Source organism: Falco peregrinus, chromosome 6 (assembly GCF_023634155.1).
Source record: "Falco peregrinus isolate bFalPer1 chromosome 6, bFalPer1.pri, whole genome shotgun sequence".
Lineage (NCBI taxonomy): Eukaryota > Metazoa > Chordata > Aves > Falconiformes > Falconidae > Falco > Falco peregrinus.
The window spans coordinates 64,560,969-64,578,340 of record NC_073726.1 but is presented as its reverse complement, the minus strand read 5'-3'; the positions used below and the strand labels follow the sequence as shown (position 1 = coordinate 64,578,340).

General features: G+C 43.2%; 1 protein-coding gene and 2 long non-coding RNA genes across 3 annotated transcripts in view; 2 read left to right on the top strand and 1 right to left on the bottom strand.

The window, feature by feature from the left end:
• Positions 1-2: 2 nt before the first annotated feature.
• On the bottom strand, positions 3-3,226 carry LOC129784818 (uncharacterized). The gene is made up of 3 exons (XR_008747930.1): positions 2,559-3,226; positions 1,087-1,178; positions 3-424 (listed from the first exon to the last, which is right to left on the bottom strand). It is a non-coding gene; the product is annotated as an uncharacterized LOC129784818 (long non-coding RNA).
• Positions 3,227-3,361: 135 nt separating this feature from the next.
• LOC114011619 (uncharacterized) lies at positions 3,362-10,553 on the top strand. The gene is made up of 3 exons (XR_003553603.2): positions 3,362-3,526; positions 8,899-9,103; positions 9,782-10,553. It is a non-coding gene; the product is annotated as an uncharacterized LOC114011619 (long non-coding RNA).
• A 651-nt stretch (positions 10,554-11,204) lies between these two features.
• The window catches only part of TRIM24 (tripartite motif containing 24), a 64,788-nt gene continuing 58,620 nt past the window's right edge, over positions 11,205-17,372 (top strand). The window contains exon 1 of the mRNA XM_055807495.1: positions 11,205-11,734. Within this exon, the coding sequence (XP_055663470.1) occupies positions 11,350-11,734 (385 nt within the window). The 5' untranslated portion in view covers positions 11,205-11,349. The remainder of the gene's footprint in view (positions 11,735-17,372) is intronic.

The following is a 17,372-nucleotide window of genomic DNA, read 5'->3' as shown; positions in this document are numbered from 1 at the left end:
GTGCTAAACATTAGAATCTGGGCAAAAGAGCCCATTATCATAAGCCATAAACCAGTTCTTTCCCTGTTTTAAGGGAAATCTGTTTGAAACATGTCTAACGTTTTCAATCTCCAGGTTCCTGGTCCAGCCAAACAGACCAGGGTGTTTCTACCTGGGCTATTCCTTTCTTTTCCTCTTCTCCCCATTGAGTTAAACCATGTTCCCCATGCAACCTGAGACAAAGGACTTGCAACCTGACATACAGCAACATCCTTGGCTGAGCAGATCACAGAGAGAGCTCAAACATCTCAGCACTCTTCGGTTCCAAAACACCAGCTCTTACGGTACCCAAAGTGTAGGTGCACATTTGCCTCGTTTCCCTCCCGCTGCCTGACTGCAGCATCTCCAGGCTCTGCCGTGGTGGTGCTGGCCACAGGACTGCAGCCTGAAGAGGGAAGGAATGAAATACTGCTTTTACCAGAAGACTAACATATGAGAGGTAATTGCTGGTTGCTTGTAAGTCTGAATCACTCCATTTTTACTGGCTTGCAATATCACTAGCAGAGTTTCTTTTTTCCTTTACCTTGTTGAAGTGGAAGAGGCCCTTCCCTTTTATTTGAAACATTGGTTTTCTTCAGCTTCCTGTGTTTTCTCTAAAAGTCCTTAGGCATTTTTCTTAATATAGCCCTGTACCTCAGCTACAGCACATCATAGGTAATCATATAAGAGTGTGGTATATCTGATATGACTACTGCATGATTCTAATCTGACACAATCTTGTAACGCTGTTTGGACGTGATTGCTATATTGCAGTCAGCACAGAGCTGGCACAGTGCTGGCAGGAAAACATAAAGGCTGCAACAAAAACGCATCAAAATTGGGAAGAAGGCAGTCAAGTGTGGCAAAACGTGAGTAAAGAAGTACTGAAATGGAATATTACCAGTCAATGCATTCAGGAAAAAATATTGGAAGGTGAAGACTCCTACTGTCTGCAGATACTGGAAATGCCTATACTACAATGAGATGGATTTTTTTTCCTTTTTGATAGAGGAATGTATGTAGGAAAAATGAGGTAGGAAAGTGAAAGAGAAACATTAACAAATGTACCTGAAACCATGAAAGGTGTTGAGGCATCATATTCCAGTGGCAAGAGCGGGAATTGTTAACTCAAGCTATTTAGCATTCGTATCTGGGCAAATCTGTAGAAAATTACAGAATGGAAAACTTTTGCACTGGCCTATTGGATAACCATGAATAATTTAAAGCAACTTCTATCTTGTCTTCTGCAATTCAGTAGACAACAGACTATGGTGTCATGCAGTTTTATCACAGCTCTCTCCTTTTACCAGAAAATCGTGGCTTTTTTTAAGATACTGTACATTTTTTTCAACCACTCCTATTTTGGTTGTTTAATTTTATCAAGGGAAAAAAGTTGTCTTGGTACTGATACTGTTTGGGTCTGTTTTTACATTAATCCTTCTCAGTTTGTCACTCACCTGTGTGAGCTTCAAGGAGAAGCTAAGAAATAAAACTATGCATTTTGTAAAAGTGAACTAAGTTTTCTTAGTTCTAGTCACTGTACTAGTCACTGCACACCTGTGAGTAGGGGCACTAGGACAGACTGCCAGGAAGTACAACTTGGTCTACTTCTAGCTACTTCAGTGGAGTTATGCTGAGCCATATTTGCTGATAATCTGAATTTTGAGTATCCTTGTCATGTTCTTTTTAATACAGTGTAATCTTTTTAAGAGTACTAACTTGGAATAACTCTGTTTTGGTCAATATCTGAAATGAGAATTGTGTCATTAGCTGTGAGTTGTCTCCCAAGACAAAAATACACCCAGTTTTCGCTTGAGACTAAGAAAACATTTGCAATAATCTCCTTATTTTAACCTTTTACTGGATGACAATAATGACAAACTAGAAACTACTTCTGAGCTCCAGCTTGACTTTAACATTGAGACTATCTGCCTGCCGCATACTTTATGAGACTTCCAATTACAACATGAGACATCTCAGTCTTTGAGGTCCTGCACAACATGCCCATGGGACAGGAAAATGCTATTTTTGTATTAATGCAAGAGTTTAGACTTACTAATTTGCCCAGGGAAGTATGTGATATATATAAAAAAAAGTCAATCCAGTTGTCTTTAATTCCAGAAAATGTCTCTAATGGATGAAACATCACCCTTGATCCTAGCTGAAAAGAAATGATAACTTCAAAAAGCACATCAAAATTCACGATACTGTAGATTACTAAGATATTCTTTTGGGGTATGGCTTGTTTGAAAAGAAGTAAAAGAAATAAATTAGGCATTTAGTTAGTTATATATTGCCCACAGTTCTACAGAGTTGTGAAGAAAACAAATCTGGAGTGCTGCATTGCACAACTTCATAATGCTGCAGTTAGATTTTCCCTTGTATTTACAGACTGATTTATTTTAAAATCTATTCAAGTATTGGAAAAGCATAAACATGCAGCTCCACAGATCTGGAGGTCAGATTTCTGTGACAGTAATACATAGCTTCTGCTTACCAAACCCTCCAAATTAGAGTCAAACTCTGCCTGTGTTACTTACTTTTGATTTAGGATGGAAATACACATGTGAGTGAAGGAGCAGGTTTTGTCACAGTATTAGGTAGCTGCACAGTGCTGACACTGCTCAGATATAAACAAAAACATGTAGTAAGGTACTTATCTAAGAGGGGCAGAATATGGCAACGTTCAGTACGAACATTTCTAATTGAGATAGCAGCGCTTGCATGGTTTCATAGGAAATATAACTGAATCCTGATATACAGCTGTTTTTCTCTCCTCACCAGTAGTTCTGAAGGTTCATACCAATGCAGTTGAAGCCTCATTTTGAGTCTTCTATTAATATTACAAGTTTTAGATAAAGTAAGTCAACAGATAAAAAGCTGGTATCAGTCTTAACCGCTTCAATTTTGCCTGTATGCCAGCATGCAGCATTTTGGGTTCTGCAAATCTCAAGTCCTACTATTTGCCACACCAGCATAAAGGAGAAAGAAAAAATTTTAGCATGTAAACTTTCCTCTCAGATCTGCCAAAGGGACACAGAGAATGGCCTGCCCTGGTCACGTAACACCCTGAATCAGTAGTCATCCATTGATCCACGTGAACCACAGATCTTACAGCTAATCCTTCTTTAGCCCATTGGTATAAGGGACGAAGATAGGTTGACCTTGTAGAAGAACAAGGCTGACTTGGTGGAACTGTTAGTATACAGATAAGCGGCCAAATTTGGCAATGAAACTGCAAGCATGCGAACAGCTCGTGATGAGCAACTGCTTTGCTGCACGTAGGCAAATTCCAAGGCGGAACTTGGGCAGATAAGTGATTGTATATAACCAGCACTTGTGTATGTAATAAATTATCTCATTTCTTCACTGACTTGGGATCCTTGCCTTCATATGCCACACACTGGTACTGAAGGAGTTGGCTGGGGAACTGCAGGGTCTCTCCAGTGATGGCCACTCTGTTGGGGTATCTAATGAGAGAGAGACTGGATGGAGCCAAGAACCACAGGTGTGCATCTCAGCTCAAAATAGAGGAATAGCTCTGTTACCTTATGTATTCTTTTCTAGTTTGTAAAATACTGTTTCTGATCATAGATATAATTCCGAATCACCCCTTTTTTAAAGCAAGAGGAGGCTATGCCTGAGGAGCTGAAACATGGGCATCAGGGTAAAACCAATGCTCTATAACCATGGTGATGGGACAGTACAGTTGCCACTGGCATAGTCATTGACCTTAAAGATTTTCTTTCCAGCGGTCAACAGAAGGATGATAACCCCCTGCCCCACCAAAAAAATGGAACACAAAAACCAGTTGTATTTGTAATTTAGCCGTTCAATGTTCTTGTAGACCATGACTGAACATTTGGGCAGGTAAGGTGGTATCACTTTACCACACACTGTTGACAAGAGTTGTATGTCAAATCGTAACCCCAGGGAAGAATTTCTCTACAGCTGGAAACTGCATGTGGAAAAGTAAAGGCAAAATGAACTTTGTCCGTCTCCCACCCTTCTGCCCCAGATGCTAACCAAACAGAAAGACTTGATAAGGAAATGCTCTTAGATGTTCAGTATTTGCCTAGATCCAGAAATGCCTTGTACTAACTAAGAGTAAAATGTGGGGTTTAGAAGCTGTTTACCTAAAGTTCATATCTATCTATCTATCTATCTATCTAATCTATCTATCTATCTATCTATCTATCTATATCTATTCCCTTTAATTTCATTATCATATAATACCTAAGAATTAATACCATAAATAGTGTTGACAGAATGAAAAAAATTGAGAGGCTTGGGATACCTCATCCCTTAAGTCTTGGGACTTAAACAAGTCAGAGTGCTGCGTTTCCAATTGCAAAGGTGGCTTTCAGAGCTGAGAGGCCAGGTGAGAGCCTTGAACTTTGTGTACAAACAGTCTTGATGTCTGTCCAGGCACAGATGGCCAGAGGGTTCTGAAGGTGTTGTTCCAGGTAATGCAGCCCTGTGTCTGTCCACTGTGGCTTTTAGCCAGGATTGTGACTTGTTTATCCTCTATTTCATTGTCCCATCTTCTTATTCAGGGCTGTTAGAGAAGCTGCATAATAAAACAGAGGAGTTGTTTTGGCTCCAGCTAGTCCTGGTGTCTGTTGTCCAGTGGGGGTTTGGTTTAGTTGTGTGGAAGAGACTTGGGACACAATGAGAGGGGAACTCTAAATAGCTCAGAGGCTTTTTAAGAGGTGAACATTTTATTTACTAGCTAATTGCTACTGCAAATAAAACTTTCAGTAACCAAGATATGGGTAGTGATATCTTTCTGCTAGGAAATTTGTAGCACACTCCTTTGGCTTCAGTTGATGGATTTTGAATTTTCTAACAAGCTTTGCTTCATTGAGAACGAAGTCTGTGAAAGTAGCAACATGTAAAAGCAAACCAACCTTTCCTATTTTCCCTGTATTTCCCTGAACACATGTTGTATTCAGAGTTCTATCTCCAAACAACCTTAGAGAAAGTTTTCTTTTCTGCTGTTTTTTCCCTGTTAGTTCAGCATAGCCAACAGTGAAGACCTTGTTTACATTAAGCAAATGTGCAATGATGCAGCAAAATCAATTTAGTCACACTGATGCAAATCTCTCATACAGATGTAACGCCTGTGTGCAAAGTAGGGCATTTCTGAATATACACAATATTTAAAATGAAGTGAAAGAGATTTTATTCTTCCCAGATGATTCCCTAATGTGCTTCATATAGATGCTCCTGAAAGCCTAAGTTGAAGGAAAGGGACTTTCTAGTCAAAATATAAGGGTTCATTAGGAGTATCATTGGTCGTGAAGCAATATCATGACCTTTAGTTGGCAAGTTGCAGTAGCTTAACAGTTAATTTAATACCTTACAAACAAATACCCTTTACATTTAAACTGAGCATCTTTGACCTTAAAATAATTGGGAAAATAAATATGTGATTGCATAACTGCATTTTACAGTAACTTTTCAGAACATTAGTGAAAATGAATGTATTTTTGGTCCTGGGCTGTTCTTAGCAATTTAATGTGATCTATTGTCAACAAGAGGGAAAACAAACCTCTGACACTTAGTAAGAATAAGTATGAAACAAAATGTACCTTACTGTGGGTATTCAGCCAAAGGTCTATGGGCCAAATATGGCACAGGCTGTGAATGTGTTACTGAAAACTAGGTGGGGTCAGCAAGTGAGGTGACAGTAGGAATACCAGTAATGAGGTAATGACTGTTTTCCTTTGCAGTCTGCAGAACTTTGAGGATTTTTGGTTGGTTTTTTTTCCTGGGTTTTGGGATTTTTAAATAAAAAGACTTTGGAAAATTGTGAAGCTGGAGTAAAAGTAATTTGGTAAATGTCTTTTAGGTGTTTTTTGGGGAAAAAAAAAGATTCCAAATACTTTATGTTGCAGTATAACATTTATTTAACATAGTAATAAATGAATGGCCAAAATCCAAACAAAATATTTTAATTGAAAATATAGTTTTTAATCAAATCCAGACTGTTTGGAAAGCTTGTCTTTATGAAGTATTTTAAAACTGGGGATTTTTTTTCCTAATCCAAATGGAAGAACATTCTGAAACTTGGTGATCTTCTATTAAATGAAATTTTGACTCTTCTTAGAGCTAAAGCCTCACACTAGAAGAATGAAAAAAGATGTCATATGTGGCTTCCTTTCCATGTGCATTCACCTAATACCATCGCTATTGACGCTGAAAGTGACTGGTTTTTTTCCTCCTCCACCCTCTCTGAAAAAGAAAATGAAGTTTAGGGAGTCTCTTTTCAGGAATGAAGTCAGGGTAAAATCTCATCCTGATGGGCTACAGTCTCCCAATGGAGCCAGCTGAGAAACACTGTTCTGTAGGTCCAAATACTCTTTGGACCTCTCCAGAAACATACATCAACAGGAGTTGGCAGTGCTTCATTTTTCCTAACAGCAGCACTAATGCTAACAAGAACCCGAGTAGGAAACCCTCATCAGACAAAGAGACAGAGGCAAGGGAAGTGCTTACGCAGGTAGGGAGCCAAACACTCAATTATTACTGCATTTCAAATCCACAGGTGTTACAGCTATACCCCCTACTTTGTAATTCCTGAGATTACTGAGATTTATCAACAGAAACTGTGGCCCCCACTGGATAATTTCTGAGTTCCTTGAAATGAGTCTAATACCCAACAAGGTTACTTGTGCTGCTGCAGAAAGGTATTTCTGGCCTTTTACGTGTTAGAAAGAAACTGGATGTGACGGATTTGGAGCTGCCCTGTGATAATTTAGGAATATGGTCTGTTGACCTGATTACTTGGATGAACGTCTGAATTTAACTCATCAGGAGTTGGCTTGCAGCTGCACTCTTAAATTATTGCTGGGCCGGTCTGTACTTGCAACCCTGGGGTGCCCTACTTCCACTGAGGCTGCACAGCCGGCAAGCACCGAGACCTGGAAGGGGGAAGAGATTCGGTTTTGAACCACAGTATTTCTGCAAAGGCAGTCCTAGCATCCTGCTCATCCCTAGGAGAGACGTAGGTCTCCAATGGTCTATTGGGGATTAGAGATGGGACCTGTAACCAATAAAACAATCGGATAGACCATTGTTAGGGGACATTAACCAGGATGTTTTTATCTAACACTGGGTATTCAGAACTGGTATGTTGCGTCGACCCTTAGGCAAGCCCCTTTTCCATGAAAGGGAACCTAATGGGATGTCGCCCAGGGTTAATTTACAAAAGCGCGGTGACTTCTCTGAACATGAAACTAATGGGAAGCTGTAAAGTGGTAGTGTTATTGCATAGTTTACAGTGGAGGCATGTTGGGTGGAGCACTGGAAACATTACAGGGTGGCTGGCCCACTCCAGGGTGTTGGACCCAGCCTCACCTGTGGTGAGCTTCCAGCTGAGACCAAGCTGGTCAAGTGAACCACCTCTTCTTGACTATGAAAGAAGAGTGCCAGTGGTTATTTGCCAGGTCCTGAAGAACTATTTGACTTGGGTAAATAGCATATATAACGGAAGAAAAGGTTTTGTGTGTGTGTGCACGCGCATGTGCGCGCGTATGCGTGTGTGTGTTGGGTGAGTGAAGTACAGAAAACAGAAAGTGGAAAATCCTAAGAAAATTACTTGAACCAGGTTTCTCTCTCTTGGCTGAGAGGACAAGTAGGTAGCTACTATAGCTTTATGGGTTCTTGATAGTGGAGTGCAAAAAGGCAGCCTACAGGCCTAAGCCATATTCTAGATTAATTCCTAATTCAGCCATCATAGCTAGGGAGTCACTATGTCAATTCACTGCTTATTCCAGCTGTTTTGGTGTGTAAATGTCTCCTTCTTCGCTGTTGCCAGAAAAATTAATATATTACATCTTCCTAACTGTGAATTTCTAATGTATCCATCTTGCCCCCAGTGAACATCTTTTCTATTTAATGGATTTCACTCAATGGCAAAACCAAGAATATATTAAGACATCCATTTGTCAAGAGAAGCCAGATTAGTAAATGCTATATATTCTGGGGCAGATCCTCACAGTGACTGCTTCATGTTGCTGGTAGTGAATTCTGGCCAAAAAGCAGCTATATCTACCTCTTGGATGACAACAGTGGCAAAAGCATTTTTTAATGATACAGACAGAGTGCTGAGTCTCCTCCACCACTTCCTTCACTGTTGCCACATGAAGGATAAAACTGAGCTGTCTGAATCACACTGCAAGCCGTGTGGCTTTGTTTTGGTCTATGAAAATACTTCCAAGAGAGACTTTAGTGTCACATGGCTGTTTTAGGAGGAGGAAATGCACATGCTGATGTTTAGGAGTAATCCAGGAAGAGTTGCATCTTGTAAGGCCGAGTGACTGACTACTAGAAAATCTAGAAATACAGGCAGAAGACAAACTGAGCTAGACACAGAAGGAAGAAATCAGAGTCAGCAAGTAAATGCTGAGTGCAAGGAGCTCCTAGTTACGAGCCTTCTGTTGAGAAGTTCTGCTGGGCCGTTGGCAGCCATTCCTTCTGCTGCTGGAATTTCTGAATGATAACTTTTTTGTGGAGTATGTTGCAGGAATCTAGTTTACAAATAGCAAAGATCTAGACTGTGGTCACAAAGTGTATATCTAAACAGAAGGCAAAATGTTGGAGGAATAATACTGCTTCTGGAATTTGCTTTAATTGGGGATGTCCAGAAGCAGCAGAGGATTTAGTAAAACTCACATATTGTGAACAGAAGTAACAAGTAGCATAGAAAGCTCTTGAAATCTTATATGAGTGTGGAAAAGGGAAGGAGAGATGAAGTAATCTCAGCTTCTGATTGTTTCCCGCAGCTAGTCAACATCATTTCCATGCTTTATAAGCTGACTCTTTACCTGCTTGTCACCATCTTCATTCTTTCTCCATTGGTTTGTCTCATCCCAGTGAAACACTGGAGAACCCAACATGTCTTCTCCTGACAGAAACTAGACAAAACCAGCAGCTGTTTTCAGACTGAAGACAGTCCAGCACGTATCGGCCATGGTGGGTTTGTCTGCATCACCTTTTACAAGCGGCCCCAAGCCAGCTCTGCCTGGGGTCCCTGTGGGCCAGACGCGGGGTAGCTGTGGTCCTGAAGCAGTGCACCCAGGTAAGTATAATGGGGTGCAGCATCTTTCATGGGTTGTTTTCACGTTTTGTCTGAGCAATGCAGTTACATATAAAAGCTTTTCCTTCACTCTCTTGTCTTCATATACGCAACAGCTGGTTATCTCTGGACGGTTATTTCTGTGCCTCCCTATGCTTTCTCCTCCTGTCCTGAGTAATCCTAATATGATGCCACTAACAGGAGGGAGGGCAGGGCTATAAATTCAAATTCAAATTGTGCAAGTTCAAACATTTATTTTAAATCAGATGCTGTTCAGATGCCCTGCGACTACAGATTTTAACGCACAGTTTGAGTGAGCTTTGCAAACATCCCAAGCAAACAAACTTTGCAGGAAACATAATTGTATCATTTTACTAATCTCTGGGACACTGGCTCATGGGGATCCTCATTTCCAACAAAGTGTCTGTTCAGATCCTTTGGAGGGTGATCTTTATACCATTAGATAATATCTCTGTTCTCCTGTGTTAATACCAATTGCAGAAACAGCTTATACTAATTACAGAAACCATCTAGTTTAATAATCTTATGACTTGCTATTGATCATATTTGCTATTAAAATTGATCAAACATAATTCAGTTATCGCTTGTTCCCCCATAGACCTATTCTAACGGCATTTTTGATGCTTTTTCACTTTATGGAACCTGTACCTTCCTCCTTAGCTTTGATTCCTGAACCCGTTTCATCATTAACACTTACATGCTCTCCGCATGTTAGCTCCCGTCACAAGGAATTGTTAGAACATCACCGCAGGGTGTTGGATAACCAAGCCACTGTGTGTGGGATCAGAGAAAGAGGATGCCAGGGCTCTACCCTACCACTTGGTGACTCTCAGCAAAGGGAGAGAGGCAGCTGGACTGGCAGGCAGAAGGTGTGCTTCAGGAAACTGCTTCTGGTGACATTTTTTCCCTATGCGTTGGCATGTCAAGAGTTGAGAAGGCATGGCTTGTCCCCTCTGTTTGATATTCTTAAGCAGGGAATGACATTTACCTCTTTAAACAGTTTCTCATTGCAAAGCCAAATCCACTTCCCCACCACCACCCCAAAACAACCTGTAGCATAGTTCTCCTGTTAATCACGGTAAATTGTGGATGTGAGGCACGCTGAACCATGACAGTGCTCCCGTACGCAGTTGTTCTGTGCACTGAAGAAATAAATTTTTCATCATGTACGGCTTTTATATGCTCCTAGTTATTATGGGTCCGATTTTAGGGTCTTGATGGGATTACAAGGAAGTGGGAAGCACTCTGCCTGCTCTGGGATTTTAAGTGCAGACATCCGGAATATTCTGAGGAGCTTTGAATATTCTAAGGTTTACGATTGAGCTGTGACCAATGTGTCAGCAGTGCTTCATGGCTGCACGCGTGCTTGAGCTAAAGTGTTCAGTTTAATAAAATGTTGCATCTGGACGAGAATTTACTTTTCCATCGCACTTTTTTGATTTTACCCATCGCCAACTGGCTTCCATCGGGTCATGTAGCATAGATGTGATCTGCCAAACTGAACGCGGGCCACAATTTACGCACACAGGCACCCGTACACTGCGCGAGGGCGCAGGGCAAGCCCTTGGGCGACCTGCCACGGGGGCGAAGGCCCCTCACCTGGCCGGGCCCAGCTGCCGCACGCTGCCGGCCGCCGCGGGCCGGACCGCCTGCCCGGACGACAGCGCGGCCGTCGGGGCGGAGGCCCGGAGGCCCCGGGGCTCCAGCGAGGCTGACAGGGAGCCGCTAACGCCGTGCGTGGGGGCCGGCGCGGCGCAGAGCCCCGGCCACTGCATGCCCTGCGGGGCCCCGAGGCTGCCCCGCCAGACAGCCCCCGACAACCGCCCGGGGAGGGGGCGGGGCCTCTCGGGGCGGGGCCTCCTGGGGCGGGGCTTCCGCCGGCGGCCGTCTGGTTCCTGTGGGGGCGGGGTGGGAGAAGCTCTCACTGCACGTACGCGGGGGGCGTGGCCCCGAAGGGGGCGTGACGGGGCAGGGCGGGGCGGCGGGCCCGGGACAGCGGGCGGAGCGGCGGGGGGGGGCGGGGCGCAGCGTGGCGAGGGGCGGGCCGCGGGCGGCCGTTGGCCGTGTGGCGCGGCGGGGCAGCCTCCTCCCGGGGCAGGCACACAAACACCGCGGGCCGCGCGGGGCGGGGGTCGGCGCGGCGGAGGCGCGGGCGGGAAGCGGCGGGGGCAGCGGGACCGCCCCGCCTCCCCTCCCTTCGGCGTTCCGGCAGCGGCCGGCGCAGGACAATGGAAGAGGCGGCGGCGGCGGCGGTAGTAGCGGCGGGGGTGGCGGCGGGGGCGGCGGCGCCCTGCCCGGCGGATCGAACGGGGGCGGCGACGCTGAGCGGGGAGAACGAGGCCGAGAGCCGGCAGGGCCCGGCGGAGCGCGGCGGGGAGGTGGCCCCGCTCAACCTGTTGGACACTTGCGGCGTGTGCGGGCAGCCGATCCAGAGCCGGCGGCCCAAGCTGCTGCCCTGCCTCCACTCGGTTTGCCTCCGCTGCCTGCCGCAGCCCGACCGCTACCTCATGCTGCCCCCCGCCATCCCCTCCTCGGCCGCCGGCACCCCGAAGGAACCGCAGCCGCCGGCGCCTCCCTCCTCGCCCGTCTCTTCGCCTCTGCACTGCACGCCCGGTAAGTGGCCCTTCTGCCGCCAGCCCCCTCGCCCCGCCCGGCCCGCGGCCCCCCGTAGCCGGGGGTGCCGCTCCTCCGCCCCGCGGCCCCCCCGCCCGCCCCCCGCGGCCTGGGGCGGTGGGAGCGGCGCGGCGGAGCCGGGTGCCGTGGGCGGGGTGCAGGTGCCGGGGCACCAGCCTGCCAGGGCGGGCTGCGCTCGCTGCTCGCCAGCGCCGGGGCTGGCGGGGGACTGTGGGCTGGTTTTGTTTGTTTGTTTCATTTTTATTGTTTTTCAAATTTCCCACCTCGGAAGGGAAGGCAGTAAATGCACTTTCCCAGGGCCTCTGGATAGAGAGGAGCGGTGAGAACCGTCCCGTCCCCTCCCCCCCCCGCCCCGGCGCCGGGCCCGTCTCGGGGGCCGCGGGCGGCCCGGGCAGCCTCCCGCCCTCGGGGTGCCCGTGGCGCTTGGCGCCCAGCGGGGCTTGCTTTTTCCTCTTGCGGGCGGGTGGCTTTAATACTGGGTGGTACGAAGGAAGAAAAACGTAGAGAGATAAAGGACTTCTTTTGGTTTGGTTTTTTTTGTTGTTGTTTTTTTTTTTTTTAGCGCTGTTTCTCGGCCGGCAGCCTGGGCTCACCTGGAGGGGAGCCCCGCAGGTGCCGCCTCCCTGGGCGGTGACAGGTGCGGGGGAGCGATAACACTTGCCTGTGTGACAGGCGGCCTGGGCGGACCTATTAATTAATAAATTAACGTAAAACTTACTTGTTTAATAGTTGTGCTGAAGGGGGAATGCCGCGGGGAAGTTTTGGTAAGCTCATGTGCTGACATAGCAGCTGATGTCGATGTGTTTAAAGAAATACATCTTGCTGTAGAAGATGTGTAAATAAACTCTTGCAATCTGAAAGTACTTCCCTAATGTTTTTCTTTTTTCCTGGCCCGTTTAGGTGTAGGGGGTCACTTAATTTTGTTAAAAGCAGCTCCATCTTAGAAAAAGGTGCAAACAAGCATCCTCTAGTGGAAATGTGTACAGATCCTGGAGACGCTTAATAGAATAGAGAAGTTTGGTGGAAATTGAGCTTCTCCATAGGTATTATGTGGAGGCTGCGCTTACTGGATATGTAGCGGGGCTCAAGTGAAGGATTCTACAGGAAAAAAGGTTGGCCATTCTTAAGCAAGTATTGCCCGTTGACCTTTTAAATACATTTAGGAAAGCTTTACCATCCCACCAGCAGTTCTGACCAGAAAGATTACAGCTTGACTACACAGTGCTTGCAGTAATTTGTAAAGGAACACCTTGAGAGAAAGAACTGTTTGGGACAATTAGAGAGACAGCCTTGGCTCAGAATATCTGAGAAGCTCCTGAGTATGTTGTTAGCAGGATATGCTGAGCCGCTTCATCTGCATAGATGTCCGTGTTATTTATTCAGTCGTTAATTTTAGCATGTAACTTATGTAGTGGCCAGACTGCCTAGTCAGAAGTCCCAGAATGGGAAAATCTGTAAAATCCAAAGCCAGTACATTTAAGCTTGGTTGATTGAGGAGATATTGGTCATACATCTACAAGTGTAACTGTGAAGTTCTGCAGGGGAGCAACAGAAAAAGCACAAGCTTTGGTGTTTGATAAGATATTTGAAGATGCGATACTTGGAAATGAGAAAGGGGGCAGAGATGCAGCTAGCTCAAGGGTTGCAATGTGGACTGAGACAACATAATCATCATCATCATGCAAGTTTTGAGGTCATGAACAGCATAGCTCAATTCCCAAACGTTCTGTTTAAATATAGCAGAAATAGGGGTCTGTAGTAGAGTAAGGAATGAGATACATCATAAGAATGAAAAGATCAATGCTATTCAAACATCTGCTTGAGAGGACAAATAATAGATGAAAGAATGAATCATAGCAACAGTAAACTTTTAGCTCTGTTCCCTCCTTTTATGACTCTGTGAGTTGGTTCTGTGTGAATGAATGATACAATGTATATTCCTCCTTGTTCTACAAATGTAGATGTACTGGTTTTTTTGGCGACATTATTTTTACAGTCAACTTTCCTTTCAAGTTATTGTCATGCTTCCACACTACCATCCACTGTCCAATAGGAAGAAGAAACTTGTATAGGTCTCACACTTTCTCTGACATGTTCTTTAAATCTCTTCTTGTCATGGTTTTGGCCCAGTTAAAATCGTAGTGGCTGTGTACTGGCTAGCTAAGGGGTAACTTGATGATGTGCATTAGCTGCCGTTTTCCAGCAGATAGAAAAAACTTGTAAACTTAAGTTAGGATTCAAAGAAAAAAAAATGTGTCGGTGTCTAAAGCTGATTATATTGAGGAAAAATGTTATGGCTGGAGGAGTTCTTAAATTCTCAGAAGATGGAAGGAAGGTCAGAACAGTGCAAATCTGTTGTCTCTTCTGGGAATATGCTGTGCAAAATGTTTGAGGCATGACTTGAAGAAATAAACTGAAGAGTATAAGCTTAGAAAGTTGGATAGTAAATGCCTCTCATGAGGTAGATTATAAGATTATTGTTACTAAACTGAAGAAAAAAACAGCAAGGAAGCTATTTGTGCTGGAAGGAATGTCCAAGGTAAGGAACACAATGGAATCATAAACTATGAAAAGCTCCTGGAAGATAAGCACACAGAGTGCTTAGCACATGTGCTGAGCAGTAAGATGCTGCAGAAAATGAAGCCTGAACAAAGATTGGTAGAAGGGAATCTTGTCTCCTACAAAGGAAAGGGTGTGATTTGAAAAATGTTTCACTGAGCTCACCTTGAGGAGTGTTGTGCTAATATCAAAATCAACTGAGAAACAGGTAGCTAAAGAGGAACTGAGTTTCAAGTATAATCTGGATATGCTTTTTGTCTTCAGTTAACTGTTTCGAAGCAGAAACAGTCTTTTGCTTTACTAGAACAATGCATACCTTTATCTTCCAACATACAAACAAGTTTACTTGGGAGAATGTTGATGCTCTTTCTGTAAAGATAGTAACAACTAATAAAGGAGTGCTGTGAAATTTTTTTAACACTTAAGGATCTAGAGTGAATTAAGAATTCAAGTGTTGCTCACTTGAATATGAGGTTCAGCATGGATAATGTCTTGACATTTGTCTTTGCCATGTGGAGGAGTTTCTGTGGTAGATGCCAATCAGTATTCCTCCTACAAAGGTAGGCTGGTGGTAAGGCCAGTTGGCATGAATGTACTCTATACTGCCACATGAATTCAGTTTTGAAATAAAATAATTTCTATAGAAAATAAAACCTGGTGTTTCTGATCTCTCTACCATTCCTGTAGTTTAAGGTGTTGCAGAATCAGCTGTGGGCCAGACTTCCATCGTCTTAGCACTGGGGGACTTGCTGCTTGTTTTCTGAATGTCCGATAGCAAGTCACTTGATGCAGGTGTTACTTTTTTTGTTGCATTGCCAAAAAAATGGGTTGTCAGGTGCAGAATGTTACGACTGCAGGGAATGCTGCAAGAGCGGGTTTGTAAATGTGACATTAGCTTGTGAGCAAACATCTGCAGATGCTGCTACTAAGCATCTCAGCTATGTGTGTTTTCTTTTTGTTTCTCAAATGGCCATTCTTTACTGCTTCATTGTGCAAGTTGTAACTGGTGCATACAAGAAGGCTGTTACTAGAAATCCACCATTTGCCCAAATTTTGTGCTGGGTGGCACTTTAGTGACTAGTTGAGTAGTAGCCTATACTTAGTTAAAGGACAGCATTCATAATGTGGGAGTGTGGACATCACAGTCCTCTTGTGGAGTTTTTGAATGTGAAATGTACGTGAAAACTGGAAATCTATAGATTGAGGTTCTATTCCTGTTCAAAACTATTTAAGTTGCAAACATCCTTGTTTGTTCTTTAGCACCAATTTGTACATGAAATAGATTGGGAACTGGTGTGGGGGAAAACTTGTGAATGCAAATACATAGCAAAGTTTTATGTAGTTATCATGATTAAATCTTACTAGTGTCAATACCAAAAATAGAGGGATTTTTTTTCCTATGTTTTGACTATAGACGAACCTACTAGCAAACAAATCTGTAGGAAGCTGTTAAAAGCATGTAATGCTCAGGCACTCCCAGGATATAAATTCTTGGGGAGTGTCCAGACTAACAACTCAAATATGTTCAATACTTGCTGTTAATTACAGAATAAATACTTCAGAATTACTAAATAAGGATTTCAATGATGTTTGTTTCATATTTCAGCTTATTAATGTCCAGAAATATTTGTTTACCAGTACAGTTTGGAGGTCTATAAGGCATGGAATGAAGACCTAACCCTTGATATCCCCTCTTGTATGCGGGTAGCATCTGCTGTTTTATTATGTCCCACAGTCAGTCCAGATAACTTTAAACTCTCTCAGACTCTTATCTGATATTGATATCTGGACTTTCCAATGTCATCGCTTTATTTGACCTTGAAAATACAGCTTCTGGAATTAACTTAAAGTTTCTTATTTCTCTGTATGTAACATATTCTTTCCCTCTTTCAGTTTGATAATGATTACAATCCTTGTTTGTTATTTTGAAGGATATAAAAGGTTCTTTGAGGCTTCTTATGAAGATAAATTTTTCTTCCAGATCATAGTAGTCAACAGACTTAATTTTTTTTTAAATCTACCTGCTACATACAATTATTTCCATTTCATCTTTCATATTGCCACTTGCTTAAAGTGAATTCTATCTTTGCCATTGCAAGGAGTCCATATTTTATTTATATGAGTATACACTCACAGCTGCACATATGTAGTCGCATCTATGCATTGTTTCACAAGTCTTGATAGCACCACAGCAGAAATAACAACTAAATTGTTTAACTTCTAACAAACTTAAGGACATGTGGGAGTGCTGATATTTGAAAAGAATGTTATAGAAATATGTATAGGAAAGATATGCCTAGTTTTCATATTGTTTTTAATCTGTGCTTGCTTTGAATTGAAAACTCCCAGAGATTGTGTATGTGAAAAACATCTAGCATTGTTACAGGTGAAATACAATATTATTGTTTTGTTAGCCTGTAATGGACATACCTTTTGGCTAAAAAGTTGTGAAACTAGTAAAACCTTGAAATATTAATCTGGACAAGGTTCTTATTTTTCTAACTGTAGCACCCTTCTTTTAGAAAAAGGTATACTTTCAAGATACATATGTTGGGATAGGATATTAATTGTACAAGTGCAGTTTGAAGTAGAGGATATATTTGCCAAAAATTCCTGCATTCTTTTCTACCAGGAATTCCACAAAAATCTGTAGAGGTACCTGTGTGGCTTTTATTAAGGTGGACAACTACACGATGCTGGAAGACTCATTAATCATACTTTCTTTGATATATGATTAATACAAGCATCTAATATATGCTTATTATCTTATATATCTACAAAGTAGCATTTTGAGGGTAGATTAGATTCATTTACATTCCTGCTTCTTTCACCAACAGAAAGGTGGAGCTGAAGCAATCAGAAACATTGGATGAGTGTTAAAAACAACTTGCAGTGATGTAGCCAGGTTCATTTGAATTAGAAGTCTTTCAGAAGTTAGGCTGTCAAAGTTATAAAAATAGCTGAACTGTTCTGTGATTTTTTTTTAAGTGAAGATTTAAATCCTCAGAGGCCAACCTGTTCTGTTACAAAATTGTCTTATAATGTCGCTGGTAAGCAA